Source organism: Lates calcarifer, linkage group LG2 (assembly GCF_001640805.2).
Source record: "Lates calcarifer isolate ASB-BC8 linkage group LG2, TLL_Latcal_v3, whole genome shotgun sequence".
NCBI classification, from domain to species: Eukaryota; Metazoa; Chordata; class Actinopteri; family Centropomidae; genus Lates; species Lates calcarifer.
The window spans coordinates 5,445,844-5,467,684 of NC_066834.1; the positions used below are offsets into that span (position 1 = coordinate 5,445,844).

At 38.6% G+C, this 21,841-nt stretch overlaps 1 protein-coding gene across 1 annotated transcript; it reads right to left on the reverse strand.

Moving 5' to 3' along the window:
• Nucleotides 1-15,930: 15,930 nt before the first annotated feature.
• Nucleotides 15,931-20,353, reverse strand: LOC108887993 (protocadherin-20). Its single transcript, XM_018683764.2, has 2 exons — nucleotides 20,203-20,353; nucleotides 15,931-19,836 (listed from the first exon to the last, which is right to left on the reverse strand). Exons 1-2 carry the CDS (start codon nucleotides 20,248-20,250, stop codon nucleotides 17,215-17,217), a joined length of 2,670 nt encoding a protein of 889 aa, XP_018539280.1. The 5' UTR covers nucleotides 20,251-20,353; the 3' UTR covers nucleotides 15,931-17,214.
• Nucleotides 20,354-21,841: the final 1,488 nt, after the last annotated feature.

Sequence of the window (21,841 nt, forward strand, 5' to 3'; positions counted from 1 at the left end):
CTTCTCAGGGGTCCTTGGTTTTATTTTTAATCTTATGACAGTAGTTTAGATTATCACAATATTAATTAGGGTTAATTTTAACTGAAGGCATAATGATGTTTTAAAATCTGCTACCGAATTTGCTAGTTATAGTAAAGCTTACATCTTTCATTTCTCCTCCTGTGGATATAGACCTAGGCAGTATGAGTCCATAGCAAGCAGCTCAAGCTCATTTGTTGTGCTCTCTGAAGCAAATCCAAAGGGTAAGACAATCTCTTCCCCCTGTAATAGAGATGGTTACACTGCAGAGATATCATTTTGCACATTACAAAAGGGACTGTACCTATTTCTTCAAGCACTGCACACGCACCAATGTGCTGGCTGTTTATGGACCTGTGCTTTGCAAGTTTTACACATCAAGAAATAATCTGCACCTCATCTCCAGTTTCACTCTTACCAACAGCAGGAGACAAATGGACAATGCAGCAGGGTTCAGCAGAGAGGTAGCTGTGCTATTCTGTATCACTGGTCCGAAGGATTTGCTTTATTTTCCAACTGAGGCGCCAAGTGAGCATAGATGAATAATTAACAGCTGGTAATATGGAAACCTATCCGTTAGGGAGGAACTGAAAGTGAAGCTCTTAAAAGTGTTGGTGGGTACTGACTATGACACACTGGTCAGATAATCATAAAAGATTGATTTTCAATCCGATTAACAGTGATATTCTGGTGGAGGGAATTAAGCCCATTTCATATTGAATATTTTTCTCTTGACCCTGTGAAATGTCACAAATCACAAATATTAGGCAGAAGCCCTGTTGTCCCTTTCTCATAAGGCTCAATAAATGGGAGGTAGTGTGCCATAAATGTGTGCAAAACTGATGCTGTGGGTTATAGGGTAAGATTTTATTTATTTTTTTGTTTAAATCTGTTATTACTAAACTGATTTTTCTCAAATTAAATCTTTGTAGCTGTTGAATCAAGGAGAGTAAGAGCGAAACTCAACTAAGACTTAAAGAGGGCGTTTGGAACAAGTAAACTGATAGTAATCATAGGCTATATATAAGCTCCGGTTAAATGTTCTTTCAGTGGGTTTTTGAAGAAAACTTACTCAAAAACATTTTAAGGCTGTGAGTAGATACTCAATATTTGAGCCATGATATTTATGGAACCACCAATAAAATGGAATGGGTAATCCAATGTAAGTATAATGTTAGTGTTGTGTGATATTTAGTTCCTCATAAAGAAAGTGTTTGACCAAAGAAAGGCCAGGAAAGCTGGCAGGACAGATTAGATTGCATCTTGTTTTTCATGTTTATGTAATGTCACAGTTGAGGCAATCTCATTGATGCTGTGATCAGAGTAAATCTAAAGCTCCAAATACTGTGCATGTTTTTCTGTGACAGACCCTCCATGGTTTGATATTCTCTCAATTATGCAGCATTCTAGAAACAATCTTATAACTGGATTTCAAATGAAAGGATTTACAGTGGGAGTATTGGGGCAGCAACTCACTGTTTATGCTTGACAAGTTTAAGTGCCGTCAGCTTTAGTTTGATTGTGTCTCCATTTATATTGGATTATGAAGGTGGCATGATTGCTCAGTGGTTAGCACTGCCACCACACAGCAAAAAAGGTCACAGCTTCAGCATGTTCTTCCCACAGTCCAAAGGGAGCTGGTGACTGTCAAATTGCCTGTAGGTCTGAATGTGAGCATGCGTAATTCCATATGCTACCTCTGTGATCGCTTTCAGACTTATCCAGAGTGTACCACAGAAAATACCTTAAAGTCACAGGCACTAAAGTGATTGTGATCAGCCTAACATACAGCTTTAATCCAAACACAAATTATCTAATTTCTTTTTTGATTTATGCCTATTACCTATACCCATTCAACTCAGATATACTGTATTCCAAACTATGCAGGGTTACTTGAACACAAGACTATTCAGTTGTGCTACTCTTTTATCATAGCTCATATATGTCTTTTCTACCTCAGTCACCTGTGTGCCACAACCAAGAGGATAAAGTACACAGGCTTATTTGGTGGAATATATCAGTTTATTAATATACTTATGTTGTGAATGTAATTTGTTATTAATGAAAATATTAGTATGCTAACATGCTTATGATAACAATTTTTGTATGCTGGTGTTATTATACATTAACTAAAGTGCAGAGTACAACTGAGGTGTAAAGAATGACTTGACTTCATGTGATTACAATTAACTTTGAGGGGGACATGAATGGCTGTGCCAAATGTCAGGCAAACCATCCAATACTTTTTGAGGTTTTAGACAACACGAATGTGAACCTTGTGGTGGCACTACAGGAAAAGTCAGGGCATCACCAAAGTCAGTAGGATACATCCTTTGGGAACCATGAAGGTCTGGACTTAACTGTTCAGGAAATTTATACAGTAGATGACGAGATAGCTCAGTCTGGACCAAAGTCACCCACCAAATGACAGACAAACAGACTCACTAGGTGACTGAGATCCCCAGCACCATACCACTAGCATGGTTAAAAAGGTACTGCTATTGAAGCACTGAAAACAAGCTTGCTTGTTTCTGCCATGCCTTTTCCAGGCCTCTCTCAACCTGCAACCTGATAACCTTCAGCAACAGGAGGAATGCGCTTTTCTCTCCTCGAGAGGGGGGAACAACCTTCTTTCCCACATTAACATCCCCTTTGCTCTGCCCTTTCGTTTCCCACCTGCCTGCCTCTGCTCATATCCCCATTCACAGCTGTTGGCCATTGTCTTTCTGCTTACCTGACCCCTCGCCCTCCTTCTCTCCACCATGGTACTTTTGTGGCAGTGACATCTGAACCCCTATGATCCTATTAAATGTGCCCTCTCTAACATAATTTCTACATCAGCCTCAACAAACCACTCCTTTCTCTCCTTCTTGTGGATGAGAAAAGGGAGACCAGAAAGGAGGTTACATTAAAGTGACTGGCCAGAGAGTGAGAATTTCCTTGATGGCATATTTAGTACCTGAAACTGAGATGAGGTGCTGCAAGAATGAAATTTAATGCACAACTTTATAAGAAGGGACTTTTTGTGTAAGTCTGATTGTTGTTTCTATTATTAAAGAAAGTACCTATTGTGCAAAGAGAATATGACCCACAAAATATGCATTAACATATTTACATTTTAGCACTATAATTAGTGTCTGAAAAACGTACAGAAGAATAAGTTTAAGTTGAATAATAACATCACATCATTTCTCCTCAAAAAGTCAGATTTGAAACCAAAATTCTTTTGATTCCAGTGTTTGGTTGCACAAAAGAAGGAAATGACAGTTTTAACTACTCTTAAAAAGATTAAAATCCCAGGAAATTGTCAACAGAGGATATTGAAGAGGTTCAAGTCTCCAGAATGGTCTGTTTGCATAGTAATAGGCTATTCTCTTTTTCTTAGCTGTAGAAAGCTTAGGATTGTTGTTTGCATGTGATTGAAATAATATAAAGTCAAACCACCATCTGGTAGATGGCTACACCACTAACATGCAAAACAAGCGCCTTCATGTGTATGCTTTGTAGGGATCTGTAGACAAATATAATTTGTTTTGCAAAGCCTAGCACTTGTTCACGTGGGAGAAATTATAACAGCCATAGTGCTGGTGAAGACACATTCAGCTTTATGTATATATATATATGTATATATATATATATATATATATATATATATATATATATATATATATATATATATATATATATATATATATATATGTATATATATATATATATATATACACACACACACACACACACACACACACACAGGCGTATGTGTTTTTTATTATTCCATGAATGCTACAGTTGTTATTAATGTAGAGGAGACAACATTATAATTTGTACTCCTAGTAATGCTTGTTTAATCAAAATAACTCACAATTCATACAATGTTGCTTACTAAAAAGAAAGTTTGACTGAATCTGAAACTTCAGTGTTATTACTTGAACTGCAGTTGAGAGGCTCAACATTTAATGAGCAAGATAGGTGCTGCTTGTCAGTGGTAATGGCTGTTTTCAGTGTGCAGCAGACCATGGCCTACATGGGTCATTCCTCAAACATCCTGCCAACATTCATTGCCAAGCAACCCTTGTGTTACTCATAACACATGACAATATAATGGTCAAATGGGGCCAGTTAGTTTGACCAAAGACAGTATGGACTGAGGGTGAATGATGAATCAGCAGCTGGGTATTGATCTTTACCATTACCACATATGGGTGTACGGAGCAAAGCAAACATGGAGTAAAGTACCTCTCAGTCACTTTTATGGACCCTGTCCAGTTGCAGCTAATGGCTACACGCCACATGAGGAAGAGCTATTGAGTCCAGCTAGTGTAGCTGCCTTTGTTTTTGTTGCTTTCGATTGCCACTTACCAACTATGCTATTTTCATTATGTCATCTGTATGTCACTGGACCTAAGCGCTTCCAAAACAAAACTACTCATACTGTGGTCATCAAGAAAGTGGGCTGTGAAGCCAGTTGTTACTGACAAAACTGTATCAGGCACAACAACCGCAGTGGTGCCACCTATGTATCTACACATGGGCTTCCTTAGTGGGTTTCTTGGGGTCACACCTAGGTCAGGTTGCTGCTCACATCATCTGTGGCTAATGTGGTTGGTTCTGTTGTCTGTTGTCCAAGAGAGTGCTAACATGAGACAAGACATGACTGACTGGTCATTGACTGAACTTGCTGATCAAAGGCATCTGAAAATCTGGAGCAGCATTCTTTTCATAGCAAGGACGCAAGTTTTTCTGTCTACTGTGAGAGGTTGAAGGAGTATAATTTCTTCATTAGATTTGGTAAGTGCAGTGGGACAAGGTGTTGAGAGTGATGTGTAATCCATCTGAGGTATATAGTCATGCATTTATAAATGCTGTAGGTTATAAGGTTTTTCACGTTGTTGTTGCGTTATGAAATATTATACCATAATATAACAAAACTTAATGTGACTAGACTACAGTTCCAAACAGCAGTATTTTTTGTAAAACTAAGCCAAATAGCCTTATTTCTCCTGCTAAAAGAGGACAAGATTTCATAAGGTCTTTATGAATTAATGTTACCACAGTTGCCCTTGACATTCGACTCCAATAAGAAGAGATATGAAGAAATTCCCATGTTTACTGTGAAACAGAGGAAGATAAATGTCCAGTTGGTCAGGCTAGCTAGATGACAAAGCAGTGGTCCCATGACTTTCCTAATTAAGCCATTACTGTATGTTGTGGAAATAGTGAACTATGAAGCACAGATCCCCTTTTGACCCAGGGGGAAAGGGAACTGTTTGGCTTGTTGGCTCTTTTCTCAGCCTGATACTTGGCCTATGAATAACACACACATTTCTTATGTCATTTTGTGTGTTATCACCATGCATTTGTGGATTTCCATGTGTCATTTTGTACCATGTCATAGACACAAGATGCTGTTCATTGATTGAACAGTGGAACATAGATTTTTATTTGAAATAACCCTTTATTTTATCTTATGCTTTATTTTATAACACAGTTTCAAAAGAGCTTTTACAGAATTATACTCAAGTTTTTTTTTTTTTTTTAAGGCTGCAACAGTAACCCATATCAATTTTCAACAACAATAATAATAACTGAGCCCTCTACCAGTGTTGTGATGTCATGCGCCTTCTTATTTAATGCACAATGTGTCTTGACATTGTTTTTTAATAAACCACAGGACAATAATAAATCAATCAACTGTGTTGGAGTCAAAGGTTCCTCACAAGTCAGTAAAGCAAAATAAATGACACAGACATATTTCAATCAATGAAGAGACACTAAGACATCAAACTGATATTTTAAAACGGTTCATTTTGCTGACCAACCAACTGAGGAAAGCTATTTTAGATTCTGAAAGCTGAACTGCAAAAGCGTTGTTACCACTGGTCTTACATTTTAAGAATGAGCCAGTGAACTTTGGTCAAATTATTTTGTCATATCTGTGCAGTATGGAGTTTGGAGATCATGAAACTAAGCTGGGGCTTAATTATAAATAATTATATGGTTGATCAACAGAATATTGAAATTGATCTTGTAACCAGTGAGGACAGTGGGGATGTGATACTTGAAGTGACCAGAGGGATGCTGTCATTTAATCTAAGTCCTGTGTAAATATTTATTGTTGGTGACATTGTGTCATATAAGGGTTGATTCAATTATATTGTAATTTTAAGGTCTCTTTTATGGTGTTAAGGGTATTTAAGTGCATAGTGTTTCTAATATGTTTTGCTTCTACAAAATATCAGAAACACTATCCTATATAATGCATAAATAAATATAAATTACAAAATCAAAACTGTGTTTCAACAACACTTTAAGGAAGGTGGTATAATGGCCCTACAAGAATTGGTCCGGTCACTAAGATTATGGCAAAATAAAACTGACAAGCATAACATTTATTAAAGTGATGGTATTATGAAGTTTGTGAGAGACCTGACTGACACCTAAAATTTCCTTTTGTTGTGTGTTTCAAAGTGAGTCACCCAAACACCTAATTGTTGAAGGTATTTTCTTGTATACCTCAAGAAAATACCACCTCACATGCTCTACCATGCACAACCACCAAATTAGGGTCCAATGTGTCATCTGTGCTCAACGCAGCTAAATTTGATGAAGTATCTGAAATCCCTTAAATCCCAGGATTAACCTGTGGACCACATAGATTTGCATTCTAGCTACAAACCCATCGTCAACAGAGATGATCAGTGCCATAAGGCTTCTTTTCCCCTAAGAGGCTTATATATCATGGGGCATTATTTAATTCTTCCTGTGTGTGGTTATATGGATTTTACAGTACAATTGTGAAGCATGTGGCAAAGGGCAAATGCTTCTTTAGAGGGCAAAATAGTAAAAGAAACAACAGTAGAACTACAGTATTTATATTGAAAAGGTGAAGCACTTCACCCACTGCAGAAATGCTGAGGTTGTGGCTCATTCTATCTGATAGAGCATCCACTTGTGAAAACTAAATATGTTTGGTGTCTTTCAGACTTCTTGCATGTGTTTATACTTCTTTCTTCTCAAGAGTACTTAACACTCTTTGCTAATCAGATGTGTAACATTGTCAACACAAGGTGAAAATGAGTGCAGTGCCACTCAGTCTCACTTATTGAGGAACATACATCCACAAATGATAAAGCAGATTATTTGCATTAAATCAGAGAAAACAACTTGCATTACAGAATAAGACTCATTCCCTCATTAGCATGCAATGGCAAAATTCTGTACAAGCATGATGACCCTTGCCTGGCATTCTTATTTAATGCTAGCTAAAGCAGATGACTAGTAATTGTAAGCCTCTCTGCAGAGGAATATATTATGTTACTTAAACTGGTCAAACCTGAAATACATTACAAAACATGGTGTACAAACAGATCTTGTACTTGTGAAACCATAATGACTATGGTGTGTTTAACCAAACAGTGAGGGTAAACTTCTAGGATCAGTCACTCTCTACTTACATGCAAATACTATATGCATTAAACATGCCAACTTACAACATCCAGTGCTTTTTGGTTACTCAGCTTAATTGTAGTGTCATACAGACTGCTCCATAGCATTTGCATTAAGTTTTTTCCCATGTCCAGGATTGAAAACAGATAAACAATCACCATTGTGGATTAACACTCATATGCCACCATTACACTTGAATGTAATGTAAATGAAGGCAAGACAATTTATGTGTGTACTGTCCTGACAAACTGACACGTCTCGTGATGGCATAAGTAATGATTGTTCTCTCTCAGCCCAGGATCCAGCAATGTCAACTTGTCATTTACTGACACAAAAACAGTTAGGGAGGAGTTCAGGGTGGATGATTTCACATTCAAAGCATGTGACATGGATACACAGTCCACTATTACTACTGCGTCTAACCAGTGTGTAGTTGTTGAGGAGAAAGAAAAACATTATTCGTTTTTTCTGTACCCAGATTTTAGTTGCAAGCCCTGGGATTTCAAACAGTAGATAATTGCCCCAGTTTTGTGCATGCATGCACACAAAACCACTGAATCACAACCACAGAGAGGAAACAGAATGGTTCGACTCTAATCTCACGAATTTGGCAATGAACCACTCAGACACTAAAATGTGTTTAAATGAGAAACAAAGATGAAACAAACCCTTATGTACAGGTTCCATGAATGAACATGTTGCTGGCTGTACTGGTGCCATATGGCAGATGAGCATTGGCCCCTACAAATAGGAAAACCTGAGACCAAACAAGCCACGTCATGAGCACTTATCTCTCTGCCCACCTGTTCATATCTGTGTCTCTCTGTCCTTTAATCAACCTTACCACTATACTTTCTTGACTCTCTTGCCATCAGGTTAGAAAACACTTGCAGAATGCAGAGGGATTAATGTGCTCTCCCTTTTTTCTCTCTCCATTGTCTTATTATCACCCCTCAGTCTATAATGTGTTTTAGCCCTCTCTCTCAGGTGAATTTTCTGTCTTACCAGCAATTCTTATTGGCTTTAATGAAATTAGCATAAGAAAATTAGCATGGGGTTTTTTGTATGTAAAATTAGTCCACTGGCAGGGTGTATATCACAGAGAATGTGTTTGTGTGATATGTGAATGCAGAAGTCTCCCTCTGCTCTACCCACCTCCAAACATGGCATGTCTTTTCAATTACGATGTAGCAGATCAGTGATCAGCATCAATCAAAGGGGGCAAATGAGAGAGATGATGATACACAGTTATTTTCTCCCTGAAAAACTGTTGCACATCTTCTTCACCAAATTAGGTTAGCAGACTTAGTTCCCCTTGACAGAAGAAACGGCTTCTTGAAATGCATGACTGGCTGATATTAACAAGGAGCACTCATCTGACACTCCATTAACTTTGATGCAGTCTGATGCTACAGCATGGTCAGACAGTCAAGCAGTCAGACCATACAGGGCACCTCCCTTTAAAGCCCTCTTTTCTAGAAAAGGAAAACGGAAAGTATTGGAGGCAACTATGTCATGTGTTCCCAACTGGAAAACATAACAAGTCCTCAAGACCCTCAGTCAGACATGGTTTAAGAAAAATCAAACAGAGAGAAACAGTAATCCAGTAACAGTAACCCAAACACTTGCACAGGGTGCAAATGAAGTTAAACAAACCATTCTCAGTGAAAAGAAAGAAAAATGATCATTACATTCCTTCTACTGATGATTCTTTGAGGTTCCATGTAGCTCTGGTTTGTATCAGTGTGGTGAGAACAAACAGAGAAATAAAGTTGGCTGGGAAGCACAAGTGGAGTGTGAGTATGTGTGTGTGTGGGGGTGGGGGGGGGGGGCACTCTGAGCACTCATTGAAAACACAAAACTGATGTTCCAGCTGCCCTTGCAGTCAACTAACTGGAGAATATTATTTCATTACAAATTCTCTACTTGTTAGTTCCCTTCTAGAAATCCATTTGCTGCTCCAATTAAACACAAGCAGCTACAAGCAGGCAGAAAGTACATGATGTTGGAAGCAACCCAGTTCAACAGTTGGTGTGTGTTAACCTCACTGCTCTAAAGAAAGGCTGTTTGACTCATTTTCAGTCAGCTTTGTTAGGGTTAGGAAAATGTTAACCTTCTAATGTAATTCACATACCTTTATAATTCTGTAAAATAAACCACAAGTTGCAGTGGGAGTTTCTCATTATGTATCTAATAATAGAGAGTGATGCTTGCTGTACACATGGTGAGACCCTCTGGGTAAAAGTTGTGATTTTGGGCTGAGGAACAATTAAGGCACGAGGGGGCTATGGTTGTTGTTTTAATTTTCATTTCACGAAAAAGTTCTGGCATTTATCAGTTTTTGTGTGTCTGTACATGTTGACTGGGGATTTATTGGTGATGAGGGTGTGGACAGGCATGCCCTAAAGGTAAGTGGCCTGTCTTACTGCTGATTAAGGCACATTGTGCATGCACCACTTTTGTAGGAGGGATCATCATTGTCACATTCACTTTCCTCAAATAACTCTAAAAACACATTTTCACAGTTCTCAGTGTCACGCTCCCAAGAATTGTCTTTCTTAATAAGAGTGAGGGCCTCTCTTACTATTAGCATTAATATATATGTATAGTGCATAAATAAATTGAGACCACCTCATGAAAGAAATGCTGGAAAGCAACAAACACAGAAGGATGACCAAAGACAATCTGGCAGGAGAACAAGGCAACCTGGGGGGTATATATAAGAGTTGGTTGATGACAAAACCAGGGGCAGGTGAGTAATTGGAAACAGGTGTGGATGATCAGGAGCGTGGGAGACATACAAGGGCTGGAACTAAGATAGGAAGACATTTGAGTACTTCAAAAATAAAACAGGAAACATGGCCACCAATGATTAACAACATGTTACAATGGGTAACATGTAGCCTAACACACTGAGAACAAAAGTCAAAAAGAAGCACATAACTGGCAAAGAAAATAATAAATGACCACACATGATGCAATTGTGTCATTCCTACCTACCTCATATGAAGCATGGTCTTGTAAATTCTGGCAAACTGATATAACATAGATTCCTTTGAAAACCTCTCTGAACTTAAATGATAGGTCCAATTTCTTTCAAGTTTGTGTTAATATACTACGCACATGCTATATGTATGTTGAGAGCTATAGCTTGTAATGATAATGATGTAATAATGATATAATCCCCTCCTAACATGACTCCACTGTAAGAAATAAGTGACAAAATCTAAGGTCTTTATTTGACTGTGTGAATTTTTGAGGCCTGTATGACTTGAAGTGATGCAAACTGTCTAAAGATACGTATCTGCCCAAAGCATCAGCTGTAAAGCGTGTGTGTGTAATGTAATATCACTGTTAATTTAAAAGAATATTTTGTAAAAGCTCACCTGTTGCAGAGTGGAACATTCCGTCATGCAATCAGCTCAAGTTATTTTGTGTTGAGCCCCACTTAAAAATGTGCCACATATTCATTTTCCTCTTGACATGTCAAAAGTGCTTGAAATTATTCAGTGAAAAATTCTTCCAAAACAGGTTCATCCTGGAATAGTTCTGTTGTTCAACACTACTCAAAGGTCAGCAAGTTGCCATTCTCAACTCTGACGAGCTAATTAGGCCCATGACCTATCGATTATCCACCAGAAGTGTCACCATGGGGAAGAACAGCATTCCATATTTGCAGGGTGCTGTGTCTGTGAAAAATCATTTCTGCACTTTTCAAAACAGGGAGGCGTTAAACAGTTACTGATGACTTTGCCTACAGCTTTAAAATAAGACATTATAGAAAATGAAAAGATAAAAGATCTGTGGTGTCTTTTAAACTGGTTTCTGGTAATTATATTGATTGTATTTATAAAATCAAAAACAAAATCAATTTTGTTTTGTTTTATAGATGTATTTCAATTTTTATCACCCCTCCCCAAAACAAACAAACAAACAAACAAACAAAACAACTATAAACCATTGTATTCTACTGCAGACTGTGGAAATGAAAAAAACAAAAATGAGTCATATAAGTCAACATTTTATTAGATGGAATTAAAATGTTAAAAACCTGACAAAAGAATATGGTAAAATAACAACTCCTACAAAAGCAGTTTAATGCTGTTACTGAATACTAGAGCTCTATTTTTTTTATTTCTTCATATGAAGCTTTAGACCATAACTGATCTAAATACATGATGACTATCTTGCTTCATAGAATACATAAAAGTGTTCTAAACAGCAGGCAAAATGCACATTACAAACTCTGAGTAACAGCAGGTCACTGACCTTGGCCTACCATGGATGAAATAAAGACAGTGCTATATTGTATATAAGTGGGTCATGCCTACTGTCACTGTTGGAAGAGTCTCTCTGAAGATGTTTAATGATGCCTTTGAATGAATTGGCTGTTTACCAGGAAACTGCTGTATAGTGATACATTGTCTCCGAGTACAGGCAAGTATATTAGCACAGCCTGGGTAGTGTCTCACTATATGATAAACACATTAAAACTTATTTCACATTAAAAAGAACTGCCATGTGTTGTTATTACAGGGTATAGTGAACTTTTCCAATTTATATTTATACCATAATCACAATATAATTTGGTGACAGAGTTGAAATAATAAATCTTTATATTTCCAAAGTATGTATTTACATAAATGTTAAAAACACTAATCCTGGAGAATAATAATTGTTGTTTTTAGCCATGGGAACAGGAACAACGTTGTCCAAGTGTAATGCCTTAGTGTTTTAAGTTGTTCACAGTTGTAGGAAAAAAATAAGTTTCTGCGAAATACATTGCTGCAGCTAATTCCCTAGAAGCCCCTCTGTGTTTTGCTAGGATGAAACTGGATGAAACTGAGAGAAAAATAGGGACGGAGGAATAAAGGACATTAGTAACGTAATCCACAGCAGGATCAAAAGAGTGTGATTGGATTATATTTTGTTGCATCACAGCAAATGAAAGATGTTTTAGATCAAAGGCAGTGATTTTCAGTGGGAGAATATGGAGATGCATTATTGAAAATGGCGAACAAAGTGTGTGTGTAGGGGGGTGGTATTTGATGTCATAACTTGGGAAATGCAGCCTCTTCTATTCAGCAGACCTGTGTAACCCAACCTGGGCCTCTCATTGTGTCTTTATTTGTTTGATTTCAAGGCAGGGACAGTACAATAAAGCCAATCTGGAAATGGGATCGGGCTTTGGCTGATGGTAATTACTTGCTGTCTACACCATTAAGAATTTAATGTAATTTCAGATAGACTTTCCTGGAGAGAGAGAGAGAGAGAGGGAGAGAGAGAGAGAGAGAGAGAGAGAGAGGGAGAGAGAGGTTGCAGAGGCAATAATTTAGCTGATTCAGTAGTCTATATCTGTATGTGGTATGTGTTTAAGAATAAAAACATCTACAAGACAAGAAAAGAAAACATGTTTGGAAGCCAGCTTAAGTTACCATGAAATGCGTGCAACCTGCCCTGTAGATAATACGTCTTATAGTCTTAACACTTCATCTACTTGAGAATGATGTCTTTTAAATAAACATACATGTAATATGAAGTTCATAAGACCAATACCAGGGGTCACAAAGAGTGGAACCTGATTTATGCTCAGCCTTTTCACTGTCCATTCTGCCCTGGTCTGGATACAGGACTGGCTGTCCAGCAGGATAACTGCAATAGGAGCTGATCGATCATGTAGAAAAGCTGCACAGTGTCTCTGTCTGGGTGACCCCTCCCAGCTGTTTCTAGCTATGTAAAACTTAGAGCAGGGTCCATGTAATGAGACAGAGAAATCTACATGTCACTCTTGAAGGGTAGAAAACAATTAATGTTGAGATCAAGGGTCATTTGGAGGATCATGCTGGATAAAAGGATGTATAGATCAAACTGCTATTTGATGCTGCAGAGTAGGATCATGACTTACTGACCACAGGACAAAGTGCTAAGGCTTCTCACGCAAGCAGTAGGATTGTATTTCAGCAGTCAAATTTGGATTTTGTACCCGCTGTACTTTTGTCTTTACTGCTTGTTAGCAAATGTTATGATGCTAGCATGTCAAACTACAATGGTGAACATGGTTAGCATCAGCATGTGAGCATGTTAGCATTCTCACACTAACATTTAGCTCAAGTACTGTGTCACAGAGCTGCTAGAAGACTATGGACTCTCAGTTGTGTCAAGAAGTGTTGATCCTTGGCTGTTTTTGAAGCATGTAGTTTATGTTGTAGTTGTAGGCCACACCACTACACCATAGAGTGCTACATAAAACAGAGGGTTGATAGGAACACACGGTATTCCTGTTATTTTGTCCAATGTATATGTATCAAAATACACAAACCGTAACACAAATGTAACCATAATTGTGGCTATGAAGAAAACAAAATGAACAAAAAAGAAGAAGGGCCCAAATCATTACTAAAGTAGAAATAGCATATTATTTCATTGCTGAATTTAGGACTATTAATGCCTCGTTAATGTGGAAGTATTTGCACCTTGTGCAAAACAAATGTGATGAAGTGATCAAACCTTACCATTTATTAACCAGAACCACTGTTTGTAATTGCACACAGGAGCATACTTTATCATCATAACAGCTGGGATTAAGTCATAATAGGGCTAAAAGACTTGTATGACTGTTGTGTGTTTCCTATTTCGACATGCTGAGGAAAAATGACTAATTGAGAGAGTAGGTATGGGTGAAAAAGAAAGCTGATACAGTGGAATAAAATCTCCATTGTTATTCCTGCAATTAATCATATGCTGTAATTGTTTGCTCAGTGTAAAAAACAAATGTAAAGTTGTGCAGACACCATCTTAAATTCTGTGTCACTTGGCTGCAAATACCCATTGCCTGCGCAACTGAGTCATTTATTGTAGGCAGATATGGAATGCACCACCAGGGTATTGATTCAGTATTGATTCTGCTTGATAAATGGAGAGGTTTGATCATAACATACAGTACCACCTGGCTTGCCAAGGGTGCAGCTTTTGAATCTGTTCCCACAGACGCAAAAAATATTGAATACCATATTTACTAAAACCATATTTTATTTGATAGACTTTTCTGGATACTTTCCTGTGCAGGGAAGGCGTTGCACTAATATCCACAAGTATGTTCTGATCTTCGGATAAAACCTAATCCAAAATTATTATTTATATGACTGACAACATGACAACATGAGGACAAACCCACACGGTTGACAGAAAACTAAGTAGCCTTTTGAACATTTATCAAGACATTAACAATGTTGCAAGTCCAACTAATCTGCCAAGAAAGCAACAATACAAGCCAGTTACACTTGTTCTATCACATAAGGCAGATGAAATGCATTTCCTTTATGTCATGAGTTATCTTGGTGTCATTACAAAACCTATATTACCTGTCTTGAAAGACATTCCTGTGTGCATATACAGTACATGTACGATTATCATCTTTCAGCCTATTTGTGTAATGCAAAGTTTGGCCAGAGGTGATTACTGAGGATTACACTGAGCTGTTTCTAGCTGCTGATGTGCCTGTGCTTACATGACGTGCTTCCGTCCTGAAATGCTGGTTATGACTTAAGAAGCTGCATGTGTGAAATGATTCACTGGTATCTTTCCTGTTTTGTAAGGGCCAAACCCGAACAGGTTTCAAAGGAAACATAATACAAGTGAGTTCCTCACTTGGGAGTGTGCATAGTTAACAGGAATGCAAAGCCTTTCTGTCTACACAACTTTCATAGCAAACACACAAACAGACATAGGTCAGTGAAAAGACAGCTTTGTAAAGCAGAAGGCAATGTGATTCACGTGGTGGAAAGGAAAGCATCAAAACCACTTTCACAATTTGTTGGGTGATGTCTCACAAAGTCATTGTACACTAGGAGAGATTGTCAGTACCACTCAACAAGGGTGAGAAATGTTTCTTGGGCTAAATTGATGTGATCCTCAAACATTTCAGAGAGGAACAGTTGTAATGACAAGCCAGTGTTTTTCCTTTTAAGTGTGACTCTGGGTGTTACCTCACCAGCTCTGACCTAGGCAGGTGATGACAGCATCACAGGCTCTCAGGCTTTTGATCATTAACTGTTTCATCTTGATCTGTGGTAGTTAATTTGTACACCAGATTTAATCTTTTCTGAAGAGGATGCAATCAACAAAAGCAATCTAAATTTTAATTATAATATACTTAATTATTCATACATTACTGTGAGAGGTTCTTGTTGATTTTACTGCATACCACACAATTATATTCACATACATAAATTTTCTTTCTTTGTAAGTGAGTGTGTGTGTATGTGTTTGTCAGTTTAGTATACATCTGCATACCTAGGCAGCATAAGAGCACATGTAAACTAGGTTTACTTGTTGTATAGTGTTTTTTATATTCATTAAACAGCCTGCCTTCAAACCTTACTAAACATCACAAAGAGCTCTTATACAAACACATTTGAAAATATGTTAGTGCATGTGAGAGATAGCAATACAGAAAAAAATCAAGTATATTATAAAAATAAAGTCTCTTTAATAGTTACTTTGATTTTCTTTCACAAATACTTAGCATGTTTTCACAGACACATTGAGAATTGCATGACTGTATAAAGGAGGGTGATGTATGCAACTTGAAGCAGACGTATGACAAAGAAGAAACAATTCAAATTGCTCAGTGTAATGAAAATCTGTGACTCTTTGCCGTACTGAGATGGCATTTAAAGGTTTTACACACAGCACATGATCAGTGAGCCCTCACAGGAAGTAGGGCATCTGGTTACTAATCATGGCTCTCAGACGTCACACAGAATTTTGACACGAGAAATCTTAACTCGAGGTTGACTTACTAGTTTTTTCCAGAGCTTTCAACCTCATATTATTGTACTGTATTATGTGTTATAACTGTGTATATCGGTGAATGCATATCATCCCCTAACAACTGAGTTAAAGAAAACTGTGAGATGCAAGTGCAAGCTCTGGAAAAGCTAGGGGCTAAGTGGACATTGATTAATTTTTTTGGGGTCAATCCACTGCTTTCAGAGGCAAAAATTAATTTTCAGGCTCATTATGCAGACTGCTTTAACAAAACATTTGTGAACAGTGTTTGCATATACAACGCAATTATAGAACTGATATATACTGACAGTGACAGTGAACTCTCCAAATATAACAAGATTACATTGCCTTAAATAAAGTAATGTATCTTGTCAGTCAATTTTGAAATGTATGACTACTTTGTGAACTAAAACCTGCATTTGAAAAATAAACATAGAATCCAGATGTATCCAAACTACAAAAGAAATCACTTTTCCATGACAGTTGTAATTGTGACAGGTAGTGTGAAGAGATGAGAAGGGAAACATTTGTTGTGCCTTGAACTGTCTTTTGTCCTTTTCATGCCAATGCAAAAGTTTTATATAAAGTTGTAAAACATTTTGTACAATATTTACATAGGACCTTAGATTTAGTAATCTTCAATGAGTTGCTCTTATGATTTTGTAATAAAGTTGTTATTACTTTGTTGCCAATCTTAATTTATTCCTTACACTTAACTCATGTGCAGGTGTCATAGTTCATTGATATGATAAAAAGTAAAACAGAGAGCAGTAAAGTGTGCCCTTTTTAATGTTGTAAATCCCATGGTATATAAGTAGAATCACAATATACTGCAGTAATAACATTCATATTACAAAAACAAAAAAGAGAAACTTCATGTAAGAACTACACTTCTTACAATGAGTTCTGTAAACATTCATGTAAACAGTGGTGATTTTTGGATGTATGGACAACTGAGTATTAGATATTTGAGATCTGCCTGAGCTTTCTGTTCACAACCTGCATTGAGTCATTCTTCATTTTTAAAGGTATTTCCACTTCTGATCTTTTCTTTCTGTGCTTTTTAAACCTCTTACAGCAAATGTAAGATGTCAGTGTAACAACACAGAAGAATAGCCCCAGACATGTCACTGAAAGCGCAATGAGGACAGGCTGACAGGGGAACAGCTCGTACCTCTCAGGCCCCTCTGTCATCTGGCCAATGTACCAGGGCCTCTCCTCTATCTCTATGTCAGCCTCTCTGGTCAGCAGACTCTGTATATAACTCTCATTGCTCACTGTTTCATTGACAAAGAAGTTAACCATGACTGTTGAGTAAAGCGGTTCAGGCTGACCATGATCACTGACCTTCACCAGAAGGCTGTAGAGGCCCCGGTTGCTGAGTTCCCTCTTTAATGTGATATTTCCTGTTTCTGGGTCAATGGCAAATGACCCTGGCTCGCCACCTTTCCTCTTAATGATACTATAGGCGATTACAGCATTCATGCCTGTATCCTTATCCACAGCGTACACCTCTGTGATTGATGTTCCTGGTAACGTATTGGGTAGCACAAGCATGTAGGACTGATTGGACTGGGGGAAGAGGACAATAGGTGGATTGTCATTTACATCCAACAGCAGCACGGTCACCATGGTAACACAGGAAAGTGCAGGCTCACCACCATCAATAGCCTCAATCCACAACTGATATGTCCCTTGTTGCTCACGGTCAAGGGACGTCTTGGCCCTCAGCGCCCCTCTCCCTGTGTCTATCATGAAGATGTCACTGCCATTGAGGATGGAAAGGGCCACCCAGCCATTTTCCCCAGCGTCAGCATCTGTCACAGAGAGGACTCCGATCTCACCATACCCTGGGAAGTTCTCCGGAACAAAGAAAGTAAAGTCTTTATTGATGAAGCGTGGACTGTTGTCGTTGCGGTCTTGTACGGTCACCAGTACTGTTGCAATCGACTCCCTCCTGGGTGTCCCCTGATCCACTGCTCTCACTATGAACCGGTATGTCTCTTTCTCCTCTCGGTCCAGGGATGTGGCCACAGTTAGGACGCCTGTCAAACGATCCACGATGAAGATTCCAGGGGCATCACCTCCAAGGAGGTAGATGACTTCCCCTCGGCTTTCACTGTCCTGGTCTGAGGCTTGGAGCTGGGTTAGAAAGGTGTTTGGTGGGTTGTTTTCCTCAATAGATATTTCCACCAAAGCCTGCTGAAATACTGGTGCGTTATCGTTCTCATCCAAAACCTGCACCTTGAGGAAGGTCTTAATGACAAGCCCTCGAGTATTCTTAGCGACCACAATTAGCTCATACTCCTGTATCCTTTCATAGTCCAAGGGCTCTGTAGTCTCCAGCAGGTATTCGTTCTTGAACAGCTGATAGGGGCCAAGCCTAAATGGACCAGCCCCTTCCAGATGACAGTCCACCCTTTGGTTTATATCAATGTTTTTGACAGTAAAAAAAGCAATTGGAGTAAATGCTGGCTCCGACTCCTTTATTGTCACCACGCCATCCTTTTCTGGTGCAATGTACCGGGGTATGACAGCAGGAGGTCCAGTGACAACTTTGATGATATGGACAGTAACGGTGGCAACAGCAGGGATACAACCAGGTCCATTAGCCAGAACGGTGAGTTTGTAAAATGTGGCTGTGATTGTGTCTATTTTCCCTGCTAGCTTGATCACCCCTGTGATTCTGTCCAAATGGAACAAGCTCCTGGTGTCCCTTGGCACACGTTCACTGTAAGCATAGCTGATCTGAGCATTAGCACCAAGGTCAGGGTCAAAAGCATGCAAACGTGCCAAATGTGCCCCTTTAGTGGTATTCCCATGCAGAGTGACATTAATTTGTGACTCTGTGAATTGGGGGCAGTTATCATTCACATCTGTGATGACAATTTTCAAAGTAGCTGCGCCGAGTAGAGGAGGGGTCCCTCCATCCTCTGCAATTATATCTGTAATGTATTCAGCCTGTGTCTCTCTGTCCAAGGACTCAGTCACAATGAGGAAGGGCGTCAGCTCACCTCCGTCATTCTCCTCAACATCCAGTGTGAACATGCCAAAGTCGTTAACCAGCCAATAGGTCTGCACCCCATGAAGACCCAGGTCTGGGTCAACTGCGGACTGCTCCACTGCATAACGAGCATTGATGGGTGTGTTTTCAGGGACAGACATACAGATCTCATCCACAGGAAACTTTGGCCTGTTGTCGTTCACATCCTCAATTACAATCTTAACTTTGATGAGCTGAAAGTACTGTTGAGGCAACACAAACACATCCAGTGAGAGGACGCAGCCCTGTCTTTCCGAGTTATCAGGACAAAGGGTCTCCCTGTCAATCTCTGTAGCAGATGTGTAAAGCTCCCCAGTGGTATTATTTAGGTTCACATACTGTTCACTGACCTTCTTTTGCGGGAGACTGAATAGAAAGGGGGGCTCAACAGTGAAATCCAAATGTAAGTCTACTCCAATGGCCCCTATGAAGGTCCCCCTGGGTAATCCCTCCTTTATCTTATAGATGAGCTCTTTTGCTTGGCTGAAATTTGCAAAACAGGAAAGAGGGCTGGTGTAAAGCAAGAGGATGCACAAACCCTGTAATACAAGATAATTAAAGATAATAAAGTTTAATGAGAGATTTGCAAAATAGAAAGAGATTTGCAAAATGAGGGATTACTGATGATTTTTCAGTCTGAACATCATTATTTAGTTATAATAGACAATGAGAGCTCTTTGACCATGATTCATGATTTGAACTGTAATCTTTACACCTAACTCCCATTATGATGATAATTTTAACCAATCAATCTATGAAATTATATTAAGCTATTGAAAAAGACATGAGAATAAAAACAGTGTAGTGTAGAGGGGGCCTAGTCATGTCTCTGCCTTGGTAACATAAAACTGAATCATAAAAGGTACTTGTAGTTTGTCTGTAAAGTGAATTATCATAAAACTTACCCATATTCCTCCTCTTTTTCTAAGGCTGAGGTGTCTGTTGTTGAACATGTTTATTTCCTTGTCCAGCACTTTCCACTTACAGCAGTAAGAGTGGCAGTTTAAGTAACCCAGGCATTTTGAGCGTTGAGCAGCGCAGACCTCTGCTTAGGGCTATGGCTTATTGCTATCTGACTTGAACAAGTCATTCATCCCAGTGCTGGCTCAGGACACTCCCACCGTATGCAAATCAGTCCTTCATGCTAACCAATGAGAGCCCATGGGCACTGAGAAAGCCTACTTGAGTTCACAGATTCCACTTTCACACATGCTATCAAAGCGCACCGACACACACCTGCACTTTTTATGCACACCAGTGTTGTCACAAGCAGCAGCATACCTTGTATTCCTGTGGCGGAGTAAAAGCGCATGATGCCAACTGAGCTCATAATGACATGGGAGACTAAGCAAGATGTAAAATATCCACTGCCTAGAGATTATTTTAATCTAGCATTAGTTAAAAAACAGTACTGACAAAACAACTGCACAGAATAAATTAAAACAAATGTAATAATATTAATTATTAACAAATGTATAGTAATAATAATGTAATGACGTACATAATGTTTCTTAGAACCTCTGAACTTTTACTTTTAAAGATAGATAGATAGATAGATAGATAGATAGATAGATAGATAGATAGATATCATGTTTACATATACATATGTATATGCCTGAAATCAATATCAGAAGCATGAAAATATCATAAACAAAGCCAGCAGAGAGATGATCTTGGCATCATAAGTGGTGCTATGGTCTGATTCTGGATTGAGCCTTTAACTAAATCAGCCCCCTAATCCCCATGTGTTCTAAATGCCAGGCCAGCTGTTTGCTGGGATTGGAAGCATACTGCTCAGAGAAATTGAGTGATTGAAGTTCTCTGGATTGAGACTGTCACACATACTCATTTTGTCTCATACTGTGTTAGGTCTTTGATTCATCATAAGGCTCTAGTAGATAGACAGTATTGAGACCTAAACTTAATAATACAATTCCTGTCTTTCCTTTCTAATTTGGTAAGAGTACAAGAAAAGATGAAAATCTTAGCAGTTTTATAAGGCACTTTGCATAATATACAATATATTTCAGTGATATTGCTGGGCAGTATATTGATATGGATCGTCCGCATTTCCATCTTGCATCCAGCATCCAGAGTTTTTTGTCCATGCACTGAGCTCAGAAATATTTCGGTAAACACAGACTGAAGGCACAATAGGCTGCAAGGCTTTAGAGTGTGGGAAAGCAGCAGATCAGGGAAATGAGAGTCATTTGAGAGCTACCTAGAGGTGCAGAGGGTCTAAGATGCTCAGCTGTTGATCATCTGTGAGGTGTCGGTCTAGAGCAGCCACCTAAGCTGACACAACAGAAAGATAATTATGAATGTTTAGCTTTGTAGGACAAATTCATGTGTTTAATGCACTTGTGTAAAAACAAAAGGGAAAAAAGTAGCTGATGGAAGACACTCTCAATCCAGTCAAGTCAAACTGGGTGTGAATCAGGAGAGTTTGTTTATATATAACATATTAAAAACACAGCTTATTAAGATTTTGAGATTGATGCAGCATCTTATTTATTTTCCATTATCTTTTCTCATTTTATGCAG